Below are 14,380 nucleotides of genomic sequence, written 5' to 3'. Positions count from 1 at the left end.
CATAGAAACATAGAAAATAGGTTCAGAAGTAGGTCATTCGGCCCTGCGAGCCTGCACTGCCATTCAATGGGATCATGGCAGATCATTTCCTCAGTACACTGTTCCTGCTTTCTCTCCATACTCCTTGATCCCCTTAGCTGTAAGGGCCATATCTAACTCCCTCTTGAATATATCCAATGAACTGGCATTAACAACTCTCTGCGGTAGGGAATTCCACAAGTTAACAACTCTGAGTGAAGAAGTTTCTCCTCATCTCAGTCCTAAATGACCCACCCCTTATCCTAAGACTATGTCCCCTGGTTCGGGACTTCCCCAACATCGGGAACATTCTTCCTGCATCTAATCTGTCCAGACCCGTCAGAATCTTCTATGCTTCTATGAGATCCCCTCTCATCCTTCTAAACGCCAGTGAATAAAGGCCCAGTTGATCCAGTCTCTCCTCATATGACAGTCCAGCTATCCCTGGAATCAGTCTGGTGAACCTTTGCTGCACTCCCTCAATAGCAAGAACGTCCTTCCTCAGCTTAGGAGACCAAAACTGTACACAATATTCCAGGTGAGGCCTCACTAAGGCCCTGTACAACTGCAGTAAGACCTCCCTGCTCCTATACTCAAATCCCCTAGCTATGACATACCATTTGCCGCCTTCACCGCCTGCTGTACCTGCAAGCCCACTTTCAGTGACTGATGAACCACGACACCCAGGTCTCGTTGCATCTCCCCTTTTCCTAATCTGCCGCCATCCAGATAATATTCTGCCTTCGTGTTTTTGCCCCCAAAATGGATAACCTCACATTTATCCACATTATACTCTAAAGTTTGCTAAGTTAAGATATTTGATTGACACAAAAATTACATCAATTGGACGTCATAACAACAAGAATCTAGCGTAAAAACTGAGATCAGGTAACTCAACCAGTTCTGCCCCGACATGAATGGATCAGTGGGATGGGCTAGTTGTGTGGTTGAAGATTTGTCGTGCTTGCTGTTGTGTTTTGGAATGGGAAAAAGTGGGGGAGTGAAATGAAGAGGCACAAATAATTTAGAAAAAGTATACACAGGCCTTTCTCTTATTTGATAATCTAGCTTGTTTTATGTCACTGAATATTTAAAGTTAATATTGTATTTATGCATACTACTGTTAACAAAATTATAGGCCATGGGATTAAAGGAACAGCGTCACCATGGATACAACATTGATTAAGGGACAGAAAATTATGAGTAGTGGTACGGTTGTTTGTCAGACTGGAGGGAAGCAAAATTCGGTCAGGCAGAGTCAGCATGGATTTATGAAGGGGAAGTCATGTTTGACAAATTTGCTGGAATTCTTTGAGGATGTAACGAACAGGATGGATAAAGGGGAACCAGTGGATGTGGTGTATTTGGACTTCCAGAAGGCATTTGACAAGGTGCCACATAAAAGGTTACTGCACAAGATAAAAGTTCACGGGGTTGGGGGTAATATATTAGCATGGATAGAGGATTGGCTAACTAACAGAAAACAGAAAGTCGGGATAAATGGTTCATTCTCTGGTTGGCAACTAGTAACTAATGGGGTGCTGCAGGGATCAGTGCTGGGACCCCAACTATTTACAATCTGTATTAACGACTTGGAAGAAGGGACTGAGTGAAATGTAGCCACGTTTGCTGACGATACAAAGATGGGAGGAAAAGCAATGTGTGAGGAGGACACAAAAAACCTGCAAAAAGATATAGACAGGCTAAGTGGGGAAAAATTTGGCAGATGGAGTATAATGTTGGAAAGTGTGAGGTCATGCTCAGATGAATACGTGGCTTTAGCAGTGGTGCAGAAGGGAGGGATTCAAATTCCTGGGACATTGGAACCGGTTCTGGGGGAGGTGGGACCAGTACAAACCGGGCGGTCTGCACCTGGGCATGACCGGAACCAATGTCCTAGGGGGAGTGTTTGCTAGTGCTGTTTGGGAGGAGTTAAACTAATATGGCAGGGGGATGGGAATCTATGCAGGGAGACAGAGGGGAATAAAATGGAGTCAGAAGCAAAAAATAGAAAAGAGAATAGTAAAAGTGGAGGGCAGAGAAACCCAAGGCAAAAAACAAAAAGGGCCACTTTACAGCAGAATTCTAAAGGGCCAAAGTGTGTTAAAAAGACAAGCCTGAAGGCTCTGTGCCTCAATGCGAGGAGTATTCGGAATAAGGTGGAAGAATTAACTGCGCAGATAGCACTTAATGAATACGATGTGATTGGCATCATGGAGACATGGCTCCAGGGTGACCAAGGCTGGGAACTCAACATCCAAGGGTATTCAGCATTTAGGAAGGATAGACAGAAAGGAAAAGGAGGCGGGGTGGCGTTGCTGGTTAAAGAGGAAATTAATGCAATTGCAAGGAAGGACATTAGCTTGGATGATGTGGAATCGGTATGGGTGGAGCTACGGAATACCAAAGGGCTAGAAAACGTTAGTGGTTGTTGTGTTATGTACAGACCACCAAATAGTAGTAGTGAGGTTGGGGACAGTATCAAACAAGAAATAAGGGATGTGTGCAATAAAGGTACAGCAGTAATCATGGGTGACTTTAAACTACATATGGATTGGGCTAACCTAACTGGTAGCAATGCGGTGGAGGAGGATTTCCTGGAGTGTATTAGGGATGGTTTTCTAGACCAATATGTCGAGGAACCAACCAGAGAGCTGGCCATCCTAGACTGGGTGATGTGTAATGAGAAGGGACTAATTAGCAATCTTGTTCTGCGAGGTCCCTTGGGGAAGAGTGACCATAATATGGTAGAATTCTTTATTAAGATGGAGAGTGACAAAGTTAATTCAGAAACTAGGGTCCTGAACTTAAGGAAAGGTAACTTTGATGGTATGAGGTGCGAATTGGCTAGATTAGACTGGCAAATTATACTTGAAGGGTTGACGGTGGATAGGCAATGGCAAACCTTTAAAGATCATATGGACAAACTTCAACAATTGTACATCCCTGTCTGGAGTAAAAATAAAATGGGGAAGGTGGCTCAACCGTGGCTAACAAGGGAAATTAAGGACAGTGTTAAATACAAGGAAGAGGCATATAAATTAGCCAGAAAAAGTAGCAAGCCGGAGGACTGGGAGAAATTTAGAATACAGCAGAGGAGGACTAAGGGTTAAATTTAAAAGGGGGAAAATAGAGTACGAGAGGAAGCTTGCCGGAAACATAAAAAATGACTGCAAAAGCTTCTATAGATATGTGAAGAGAAAAAGATTAATGAAGACAAACGTAGGTCCCTTGCAGTCGGATTCGGGTGAATTTATAATGGGGAACAAAGAAATGGCAGACCAATTGAACAAGTACTTTGGTTCTGTCTTCACAAAGGAAGACACAAATAACCTTCGGGATGTACTAGGGGACCGAAGGTCTAGTGAGAAGGAGGAACTGAAGGATATCCTTATTAGGTGGGAAATTGTGTTGGAGAAATTGGCGGGATTGAAGGCGGTGAAGAAGGCAAATGGTATGTTGGTCTTCATAGCAAGCGGACTTGAGTATAGGAGCAGGGAAGTCTTACTGCAGTTATAGGAGCAGGGAAGTCTTACTGCAGTTGTACAGGGCTTGGTGAGGCCCCACCTGGAATATTGTGTTCAGTTCTGGTCTCCTAATCTGAGGAGGAACATTCTTGCTATTGAGGGATTGCAGCGAAGGTTCACCAGACTGATTCGCGGGATGGCAGGACTGACATATGAGGAGAGACTGGATCGACTGGGCCTGTATTCACTGGAGTTTAGAAGGATGAGAGGGGATCTCATAGAAACTTAAAATTCTGACGGGACTGGACAGGTTAGATGCAGGAAGAATGTTCCCGATGTTGGGGAAGTCCAGAACCAGGGGACACAGTCTAAGGATGAGCGGTAAGCCATTTAGGACTGAGATGAGGAGGAACTTCTTCACTCAAAGAGTTGTTAACCTGTGGAATTCCCTGCCGCAGAGAGTTGTTGATGCCAGTTCATTGGATATATTCAAGAGGGAGTTAGATATGGCCCTTGCGGCTAAAGGGATCAAGGGATATGGAGAGAAAGCAGGAACGGGGTACTGAAGGAATGATCAGCCATGATCTTGTTGAATGGTGGTGCAGGCTCGAAAGGCCGGATGGCCTACTCCTGCACCTATTTTCTATGTTTCTATGCACTTTGTCAGAAAAAAAATCCAAGAGCAAATTACTTTTAAACGCAGAAACATTACAAAGTGCTACAGTACAGCGGGACCTGGGGGTACTTGTGCATGAAACACAAAAGGATAGTATGCAGGTACAGCAAGTGATCAGGAAGGCCAATGAAATCTTGCCCTTTATTGCAAAGGGGATGGAGTACAAAAGTCTTGCTTCCGCTATACAAGGTATTGATGAGGCCACACCTGGAATACTGCGTGCAGTTTTGGTTTCCATATTTACGAAAGATATACTTGCCTTCGAGGCAGTTCAGAGAAGGTTCACTAGGTTGATTCCGGAGATGAGGGGGTTGAGTTTTGAGGAAAGGTTGAGTAGGTTGGGCCTCTACTCATTGGAATTCAGAAGAATAAGAGGTGATCTTATCGAAACATATAAGATTATGAGGGGGCTTGACAAGGTGGATGCAGAGAGGATGTTTCCACTGATGAGGACGACTAGAAATAGAGGACATGATCTTAGAATAAGGGGCCGCCCATTTAAAACGGAGATGAGGAGAAATTTCTTCTGAGGGTTGTAAATCTGTGGAATTCGCTGCCTTAGAGAGCTGTGGAAGCTGGGACATTGAATAAATTTAAGACAGTTTCTTAAATGATAAGGGGTTATGGGGAGCGAGCAGGGAAGTGGAGCTGAGTCCATGATCTTGAATGACGGAGCAGGCTCGAGGGTCCGTATGGCCTACTCCTGCTCCTATTTCTTATGTTCTTATGTTCTTGTACAGTGATGTTCCCCAGGAGACGGTATTGGGACCACTGCTCCGACCTGGACTTGGGCATACAGGGCATCATTTCAAAGTTTGCAGATGTCATGAAACTCAGCAATGTAGTGAACAATGAGGAGGATCGTAGCAGACTTCAGGAGGACATAGACAGACTGGTGAAATGGACAGACACATGGCAGCTGAAATTTAACACCGAGAAGTGTGAAGTGATGCATTTTGGTAGGAAGAATGAGGCGAGGCGAGGCAATATGAACGAAATGATACCATTTTAAAAGGGGTCAAGAGCAGAGAAACCTGGGGGTGTATGTACGCAAATCTTTGAAGATAGCGGGACAAGTTGAGAAGGCTGTTTAAAAAGCATATGGGATTCTTGGCTTTATAAATAAGAGACATAGAGTACAGAAGCAAGGAAGTTATGGTAACCTTTATAAAATACTGGTTAGGCCTCAGCTAGATTATTGTGTTCAATTCTGGGCACCTCACTTTTGGAAGGATGTCAAGGCTTTGGAGGAGGTGCAGAGGAGATTTACTAGAATAGTACCAGGGATGACAGACTTCAGTTACGTGGAAAGAACGGAGAAGCTGTGGTTGTTCACCTTAGAGAGAGAAGAGGAGATTTGATAGAGGTGTTCAAAATCGTGAATGGTCTTGATAGAGTAAATCAGGAGAAATTGATTCCAGTGGCAAAAGGGTCGGTAACCAGAGGACACAGATCATTGGTAAAAAGCAGAAGCGACAAGAGGAAAACATTTTTTTACACAGCGAGTTGTTGTGATTGTGCATGAACTACCTGAAAGGGTGGTGGAAGCAGATTCAATAGTAACATTCAAAAGAGAATTGGATAAGTAAGTGAAGGGGGAAAAAAATACAAGACTAAGGGGAAAGAGCAGGGGAGTGGGATTAATTGGATAGCTCTACCAAAGAGCCAGTGCAGGCACGATGGTCCAAACGGCCTCCTTCTGTTATGTATCATTAGAGAGCATTTGAGTGTCTTATTAGTCTGTCAATCCTGTAAAATTAAAGTTCAAACCTTTTTCCTGTATACAGTAAGAGAACAACTGAAGGAACTAACAAAGCAGTATGAAAAGTCTGAAAATGACCTCAAAGCTCTTCAGAGTGTAGGACAGGTAAGAGTTCATCATTCCTTCACCTAATGTCAATGTGTGCTTTTCTGCAGTTTCTGTTGAAGATGAATAAAATTAATTTGTTTTCCTCAGATTGTCGGTGAAGTGCTGAAACAGCTTACAGAAGAGAAATGTAAGTATTGCAGTTTAATTGTTAGTGACTGCAATTCACCTTAACTGACCTTCAAAACAAAGCAATTAAAATGATTTAATTTTGTTTTTTTCTGTGTAGTTATTGTAAAGGCTACAAATGGACCACGATATGTTGTTGGCTGCCGTCGCCAGGTAAAGTATTCAAAATTGTACAGACAAGTCGTATCTAAAACCATCTGTTTAGCATATATTGCTGTCTATCGAATGTTTTTTTAATGTTCGAAGAAAAAAAAATTGAGCTGCTAAATTGTCAGCTGCCCCCCTCTCCCAAAATGGCTAAGAAGGTAAAGACAGTCTATAGCTGAGTCATACAAGCCAGACCCTTGTATGTAATGAGTCAGCTGACTCCTTAGTAGGGGCGTGACATTTGCTCTCGACACCTTTGCTTTCTTTAGGGAGAGGAAATCATTCATGATTCAGTGAGAAATTTTAAAGGCACCATGATTGTTGTACCACCTGTTTGGGGACCAGATTTTGGCAACGGTTGCTCTTGCTCTGAAAGTGTAACATACCAGACGATTCATGCCAAACACTTATACCAGGCTGAATTACCAAATAGGTTTATTCACGGAAGGGGTCTTGCAAGATCAGTAAAAGTTGGTCAGTTTTGAACCAGTTAACAAGAGTTAAGTAGACAAATCAATACTTTGCAGACATTTCCAATAATTGGCAATTGACTTTTCAGGTAGATATTATCCTACCCCTACTGATCGTAGTTGTACAGGTGTAATGTCCGGAAACCTCTGGGTCGAGGCCATTCTGTTTTTTGAGTTTTTCCAGATTTCGGAGAAGAAATCTGACGTCCCGAATCTGGAAACCTCTGGGCCGAGTTTAGGGTATTTCTGGATTTTGGAGAAGAAATACGACGTCCCGAATCTGGAAATCCCTGGGCGAGTTTCGGGTATTTCCGGATTTCGGAGAAGAAAATCCGATGTCCCGAATCCGGAAACCCTTGGGCTGACTTTCGTGAATTTCCAGATTTCAGAGCATTACATCCGATGGCATGAATCCGGCAACCAGAAGGCTGGGCCGCATCGTGCTGCGTATTTTTTTTGATTCGTGCTTGGAAAAAGGTATGTACAGCTTAAAAGTCGGTTTTAGGGAAATATGTCCAGATTCCAGGCAACGACTCTTGCAATCTGCACAATGTCCGGTTTTCGGACAATTCTAGTTTTTAGAACTTCGGATTTCGGACGTTCTACCTGTATTTCAAATTGCGTAAGTGTCTCTACTTATGTAGCCACCGTCTTGCCTCAATGTTCGTTGTCAGAAATGTCAAAACCTTTTAACATTCACCGTTGATATTCAGTCTTTGCCATTGAGAAGCCATCCTGCCAGACTATGATCATTTATATTGTGGTTGACCAGCCAACTAACACACAAAAGCTTATCAAAAAAACGGATCCATTGAAGGCTGTTCCAAGTTAGAGTTGTCCTGAATAGATTAATTGCTTAATAATAGAAGAAAGACAGACTTGGATTTATATGGCGCCTTTCACGACCACTGGACGTCTCAAAACGCTTTCCAGCCTTTTGGAGTAGTCACTGTTTTAATGTGGGAAACGCGGCAGCCAATTTGCGCACAGCAGTGCTCCCACCAACAGCAATGTGATATTGACCAGATAATCTGTTTTTGTTATGTTGATTGAGGGATAGATATTGGCCAGGACACCGAGGATAACTCCCCTGCTCTTCTTCAAAATAGTGCCATGAGATCTTTTATGTCCACCTGAGAGAGCAGACAGGGCCTCGGTTTAACGTCTCTTCCAAATGACGGCACCTCCGTCAGTGCAGCACTCCCTCAGCACTGTACTGGAGTGTCAGCCTAGATTTATTTGCTGAAGTCCCTGGAGTGGGACTTGAACCTACAACCTTCTGACTCCAAGGCGAGTGTGCTACCCACTAAGCTACAGCTGACACTGTTACATATTGTTCACACTTGGTCATTATTTGCCTGAGATTCAATTTCAGTTAGTAATCAACTGTTTCTTTTTGATATGCTTCAAGTACAGCCAAAGAAACATGGCCAGTTTGTCAGTAGCCATTTTGAGGGTGGTACCTCCTTGATTTTTAATCTGCATCACAGTACCTATAAATTTTGGACAAAAATATTTATCACAGTCCTCCTGTCCTGATAGTGAGTAGGTCAGTTTACTACAATCATTGTGCAAGTTTTACACAGGCCCTCAACCATTCCCTGTGTCAAAATATTCCATGCTGCAACAATCCTGTAAGAAATTTCTCCTAACCTCTCTCCTTATTCCCTTATAGACCATTTTAGCCTTTGTATATTTGATTTTTAGTAATTATAATAACATTTAAGTTGTACTAAGTAATTCTGTCCAAATCCATTTCAGAAAAAAATGCTAGGCTAGTTATTTTTAACAAGGCTTTCTGAAAAATGTGGCCTGCAGGAGCTATGACTGCACTTGTAAGACCTGGCTGTATAGGTTTTCAAATGACTAATTAGGAGTAGTGTAAAAGTTTTATGCTCTTTCCCAACTGAGTTAGCCATTTACCGCCAGACCTGGCTGGATCACATAAAGCACTATTGAGTCCTGCTCTCTTCTGCCAAAACTGTTCACTATTTCAAGATCATCCTTGAATGTAAAGATATCCCCTAGCTTCTTTTCTCTGCTGCAAACTCTCTTCTTAAACCCCTGTCATCTCCACCTTCACCTCCAACAGCAAGTGCGAGGAACTCATGGACTTCTTTGTCACTGAGACCATCTGTTTTGCAGCCTCTGCGGCTTCCCTTCTTTCCCTTGGCGCACAGGGCCAAAATTCCTCGAAGGTTCCCCTCTGCCGTAGCCCTGAACTTGCTTCTTTCTTTAGTTTCTCTCCTATCTCTCCTCATGCCCTCTCCAAACTCATCTTGTCCATGAGACCCACCTCCTGCTCCCTCAACCCTATTCCCACTAAACTGCTGACCATGCAACGTCCCATCCTGGCTCCCATGTTATCTGATATTGCTAACAGTGTTATCTCCTCAGGTACTGTCCCCCTCTCCCTCAAATCTGCCATCATCACCACTCTCCTGGGGGGAAAAAACAACCCTTGATCCCTCCGTCCTACCGCCCCATCTCCCACCTCCATTTCCTCTTCAAAGTCCTTGAGCATACTGTCGCCTCCCAAATCTGTGCCCATCTTTCCTGCGACTCCATTGTTTGAATCCCTCCAATCAGGCTTCTGCCCCGGCCACACTACCGAAACGGCTCTTATCAAAGTCACAAATTATATCATATGTGACTGACCAAGGTAAACTATCTCCCCTCATTGTTCTCCAACTGGCTGCTGCCTTTGATGGGGTTGACCACACCATCCTCCCAGCTGTCTGAACTCGCCTGGTTCCATTCGTTTCTATCCATTCGTAGCCAGAGAATCACCTGCAATGGCTTCTCCTCCTGCTCCCACACCGTTATCTCTGGTATCCCACAAGGATCTACCCTTGGCCTCCTCCTATTTCTCACCTACATGCTGCCACTTGGCAACAGCATCCGAAAACACAGCATTAGCTTCCACATGTACGCTGACGACACCCAGCTTTAACTCACCACCACCTTTCTTGACCCCTCCTCTGTCTCTAAATTGTCACACTGCTTCTCCGACATCCAGTACTGGATGAGCAGAAATTTCCTCCAACTAAATATTGGGAAGATCAAAGCCATAAACCCCGTTCTCTAGCTATTGATTCCATCCCTCTCCCTGGCAAATGTCTGAGGCTGAACCAGACTGTTCTCAACCTTGGTGTTATATTTGACCCCGTGGTGAGCATCCGACCACATATCCGTGCCATCACTAAGACTGCCTATTTCCACCTCTAACATCGCCCAACTCCACTCCTGCCTCAGCTCACCTGCTGCTGAAACCCTCGTCCACGCCTTTGTTACCTCTAGATTTGACAATTCCAACATACTCTTAGCCAGTCTCCTATTTTCCACCATCCATATACTTGAGGTCATCCAAAACTCTGCTGCCCATGTCAAAACGTCTAATGATCAACTATTCCATCGGGGTATCTATGTAAAATTGTTTTGTATGTAAAAATAGTGTGTATATTCTCTTATTTGATAACTGTTTCAAACATATTAGTAGTTATCTATCTTGAGTTCTAAGTTTGCTTGAGGTTTTGCAATGTTAAAAAGAAATTAAGGCTGTTGACTTTTTGTATCTGAGCCTTACAATCATAGAACAAGTCTGTTGTTTAAAAATTGAATTGTCTCTTAATCTAGAAGCTTTACCCTCGAACTTATTTTTTTTTAAAATCAACTTTCTGCTGTCGCTTAATACTACCTGGCCAGATACTACCTCATCCTCACCAATCTACCTGTCGCAGATGCATCTGTCTACGACAACATTGGTAGCAGTGATCACAGCAGAATTATTGTTGAGACAAAGTCCCATCTTCACACTGAAGACACCCTCCATCATGTTGTGTGGCACTACCACCATGCTAAATGAGATATATTCAGAACAGATCTAGCAGCTCAAAACTGGGCATCCAAGAGGCAGCAGCAGAATTCTATTCCACCACAATCTGTAACCTCATGGCCTGGCATATCCCTCACTCTACCATTACCATCAGGCCAGGGGACCAACCCTGGATCAAGGAAGAGTGTAGAAGAGCATGCCAGGAGCAGCACCTAAAAATGAGGTGCCAACCTGGAGAAGCTGCAACACAGGACTACATGCTAAGCAACAGAAGCAGCATGCTATAAACAGAGCTAAGCGATCCCACAAATAGCAGATCAGATCAAAGCTCTGCAATCCTGCCACGTCCAGTCGTGAATGGTGGTGGACAGTTAAACAACTAACGGGAGGAGGAGGCAACATGAATATCCTCATCCTCAATAAGGGCAGAGCCCATCCCACGGTTACAAAAGACAAGGTTGAAGCATTGGCAACCATCTTCACCCAGAAGTGCCGAGTGGATGATCCATATCAGCCTCCTCCTGATGCCCCCACCATCACAGAATCCTGTCATCAGCCAATTTGATTCACTCGGTATGATACCAAGAAACGGCTGAGTGCACTGGATACAGCAAAGGCTATGGGCCCCGACAACATCCTGGCTGTCGTGCTGAAGACTTGAGCTCCAGAACTAGCTGTGCCGCTAGCCAAGCTGTTCCAGTAAAGCTACAACACTGGCATCTATCCAATAATGGAAAATTACCCAGGTATGTCCTGTCCACAAAAAAACAAGACAAGTCCAATCCAGCCAATTACCGCACCATCAATCTACTCTCAATTATCAGCAAAGTGATGGAAGGTGTTGTCAACAGTGCTATCAAGTGCCACTTGCCAATAACCTGCTCACCAATGCTCAGTTTGGGTTCCGCCAGGACCACTCTGCCCCAGACCTCATGAGGCGAGAGTGACTACCCTTGACATCAAGGCAGCATTTCACCGAGTGTGACATCAGGGAGCCCTAGTAAAACTGAAGTCAGTGGGAATCGGTGGCAAAATTTTCCACTGGCTGGAGTCATACCTAGCACAAAGGAGGATGATTGTGGTTGTTGGAGTTTAATCACTCAGCCCCAGGACATCGCTGCAGGAGTTCCTCAGGGCAGTTTCCTTAGCCTAATCATCTCCAGCTGCTTCATCAATGACTTTCCCTCCATCATAAGGTCAGAAGTGGAGATATTCGCTGATGATTGCACAGTGTTCAGTTCCATTCGCAACTCCTCAGAAAATGAAGCAGTCCATGCCCGCATGCAGCAAGACCTGGACGTCATTCAGACTTGGGCTGATAAGTGGCAAGTAACATTCGTGCCACACAATGACCATCTCCAACAAGCAACAGTCTAACCACCACCTCATGATATTCAACGGCATTACCATCGCCGAATCCCCCACCATCAACATCCAATGGGTCACCATTCAGCAGAAACCTAACTGGACCAGCCACATAAACACTATGGCAACAAGAGCAAGTCAGAGGCTGAGGCTGGGGCTTGTGTGACGAGTGTCTCAGCCCCCTTACTTCCCAAAGCCTTTCCACCATCTAAAGGGCACAAGTCAGGAGTGTGATGGAATACTCTCCACTTGCCTGAATGAAAGCAGCTCCAACAACACTCAACAAGCTCGACACCATCCAGGACAAAGCAGCCCATTTGATTGGCACCCCATCCACCACCTTCAACATTCACTCCCTCCACAGGACAAGGGTAGCAGGTGCATGGGAACACCATCACCTGCAAGTTCCCCTCCAAGTTACACGCCATCCTAACATGGAAATATATCGCCGTTCCTTCATCGTCGCTGGGTCAAAATCCTGGAACTCCCTCTCTAACAGCACTTTGGTAGTACCTTCACCACAATTAGAGATTGGTAATAAATGCTGGCCTTTCCAGCGACGCTCACAGTCCAGAACGAATAAAAAAACATTAGAGTGATGTGGAATGTATACAATGGAAGTAGTCGAGGTAAAAGTCGAATAATCACTTTTTGGTTTAAACATTTGTCCAGAAAATCATGTATTTTTTTTTTTAAGTTAAAAGGTCTGTATGGAATGGGTGGCCTCCTAATAGTGACCTGAATTGTAATTTGGATTTTTGAGGCATGTGTTGAACTAAGCAGTGAGATGAGAAATATTGGGAGCCAAGACCATATAACAAAATGCTGTACTTTGATGCCCAATGGTGGAAACATAGCTAAGGTGATGGCCATGCATTAAAGGCTTGGTCTTGTTTTAAAATAAAATATTTTGTATATCTCTCGGAACATGTTACTATAACATATAGAATAGTACAGCACAAAGGAGGCCATTCAGTCCATTGAGTCTGTGCCAGCTCTTTCAATGAGTAATCCAGTTAGTCCCACTCTTTTCCCCCATATCCCTGCAATTTTTTCTCCCAAGTATTTATCCAATTTTCTTTAGAAGGCTACTATTTAATCTGTGTCCATCACCCTATCAGCCAGTGCATTTTCCTCGTGTCACCTCTGGCTCATTTGCCAATCAGCTTAAATCTGTGCCCTCTGGTTATTGACTTTTTGGCTGTTGGAAACTGTTTCTCTTTCTCAAAACCCTTCATGATTTTAAACACCTCTATCACACCACCTCTTGGCCTTCTCTGCTCTAAGGAGAACCATTCTCGCTTCTCCTGTCTATCCACGTAACTGTAGTCCCGCATCCCTGGAATCATTCTGGTAGATATGATGTAGAAGGCTTTTGGGAGCCACAACAATGACTACTTGCATTTATTTTATGCCTTTTAACTTAATAAAATATCCCATGGTGCTTCACGGTACTGTAATCAGACAAAAAAAATTGAGAGCGATAAATTCTTTTCAAATGCTAATACTGTGGGTAGATGTTACTGATTTTGTTTTAAGTGTACCTAACGGAAGCCAGAAGTTTGTAAAATCACTTGAATTTTCTGATAATGTGTTGAGCATTTCTTTATGTTTCATAAATACAGCTTGAAAAAGGCAAGTTGAAACCTGGGACGAGAGTTGCCCTGGATATGACGACTCTGACTATAATGCGGTAGGTGTTGTAATGTCAGCCTTTTGTTCAGCAATAAACATTAAACTCAATTAGCCAGTATTGCAATAGCCTGAGAATATCAACAATGAGGTGCTTGCATTACAACCCCATACTCCTACTCCAGTCTACTCATAATTCCTGAAGAAGTTTTGTCCTGGACACATTGGGCCCAAGTTTCCACAAGAAAAAAAACGGGCGCCCCTCCGAGCTGGGTGCCCGTTTTTCGTGCCTAAAACGGCGCCTAAAAAAATCCTCGGTATTCTCCACCTACTTACAGGTCCTCTGGCCCTCGGCGCAGCCAGCACGAGCTGTGGGGGGGGCAGAGCCAGGTCCCGGCGCTGCAAACAGTGCCGGGACCTCTGCACATGCGCGCTACAGTCGGCACGCAAGTGCAGTAGCTCCAGGCGCCGAACTGTGTGGGAGGGGCCCGAAGCACGCAGCCCCTAGCCCTGGCCCAATGGCCTCACTGGGGCTCCTCCCACGGCCAGCTCCTGCTCCCCGCCCCCGACAAGACCCGACACCCCCCCCCCCCCCCCCCGCCGACCAGACCCGACGAGACACCCCCCCCTCCCCGACCCGACCCGACTCCCGGACTGGATCCGATCCGACCTGATCTCTCCCTCCCCCCCCCCCCCATCTCTTTCCCCCCTCCCCCGCTCTCTCTCTTTCTCCCCCCCCCCCCCCCATCCCCGCTCTCTCTCCTCCCCCCCCCC

The 14,380-nt window shown here is 44.7% G+C and overlaps 1 protein-coding gene across 1 annotated transcript in view; it reads left to right on the top strand.

Moving 5' to 3' along the window:
* Positions 1–14,380, top strand: part of psmc6 (proteasome 26S subunit, ATPase 6) — a 31,907-nt gene that overhangs the window by 4,723 nt on the left and 12,804 nt on the right. The window contains exons 2-5 of the mRNA XM_070879207.1: positions 5,949–6,028; positions 6,119–6,158; positions 6,258–6,310; positions 13,600–13,667. Of these exons, the coding sequence (XP_070735308.1) occupies positions 5,949–6,028; positions 6,119–6,158; positions 6,258–6,310; positions 13,600–13,667 (241 nt within the window). The remainder of the gene's footprint in view (positions 1–5,948; positions 6,029–6,118; positions 6,159–6,257; positions 6,311–13,599; positions 13,668–14,380) is intronic.

The sequence above is a fragment of the Pristiophorus japonicus genome, chromosome 4 (assembly GCF_044704955.1).
Source record: "Pristiophorus japonicus isolate sPriJap1 chromosome 4, sPriJap1.hap1, whole genome shotgun sequence".
In the NCBI taxonomy this organism is placed as follows: domain Eukaryota; kingdom Metazoa; phylum Chordata; class Chondrichthyes; family Pristiophoridae; genus Pristiophorus; species Pristiophorus japonicus.
Note: the sequence above shows the minus strand (reverse complement) of the source record. Positions and strands in the feature narration are given on the sequence as shown.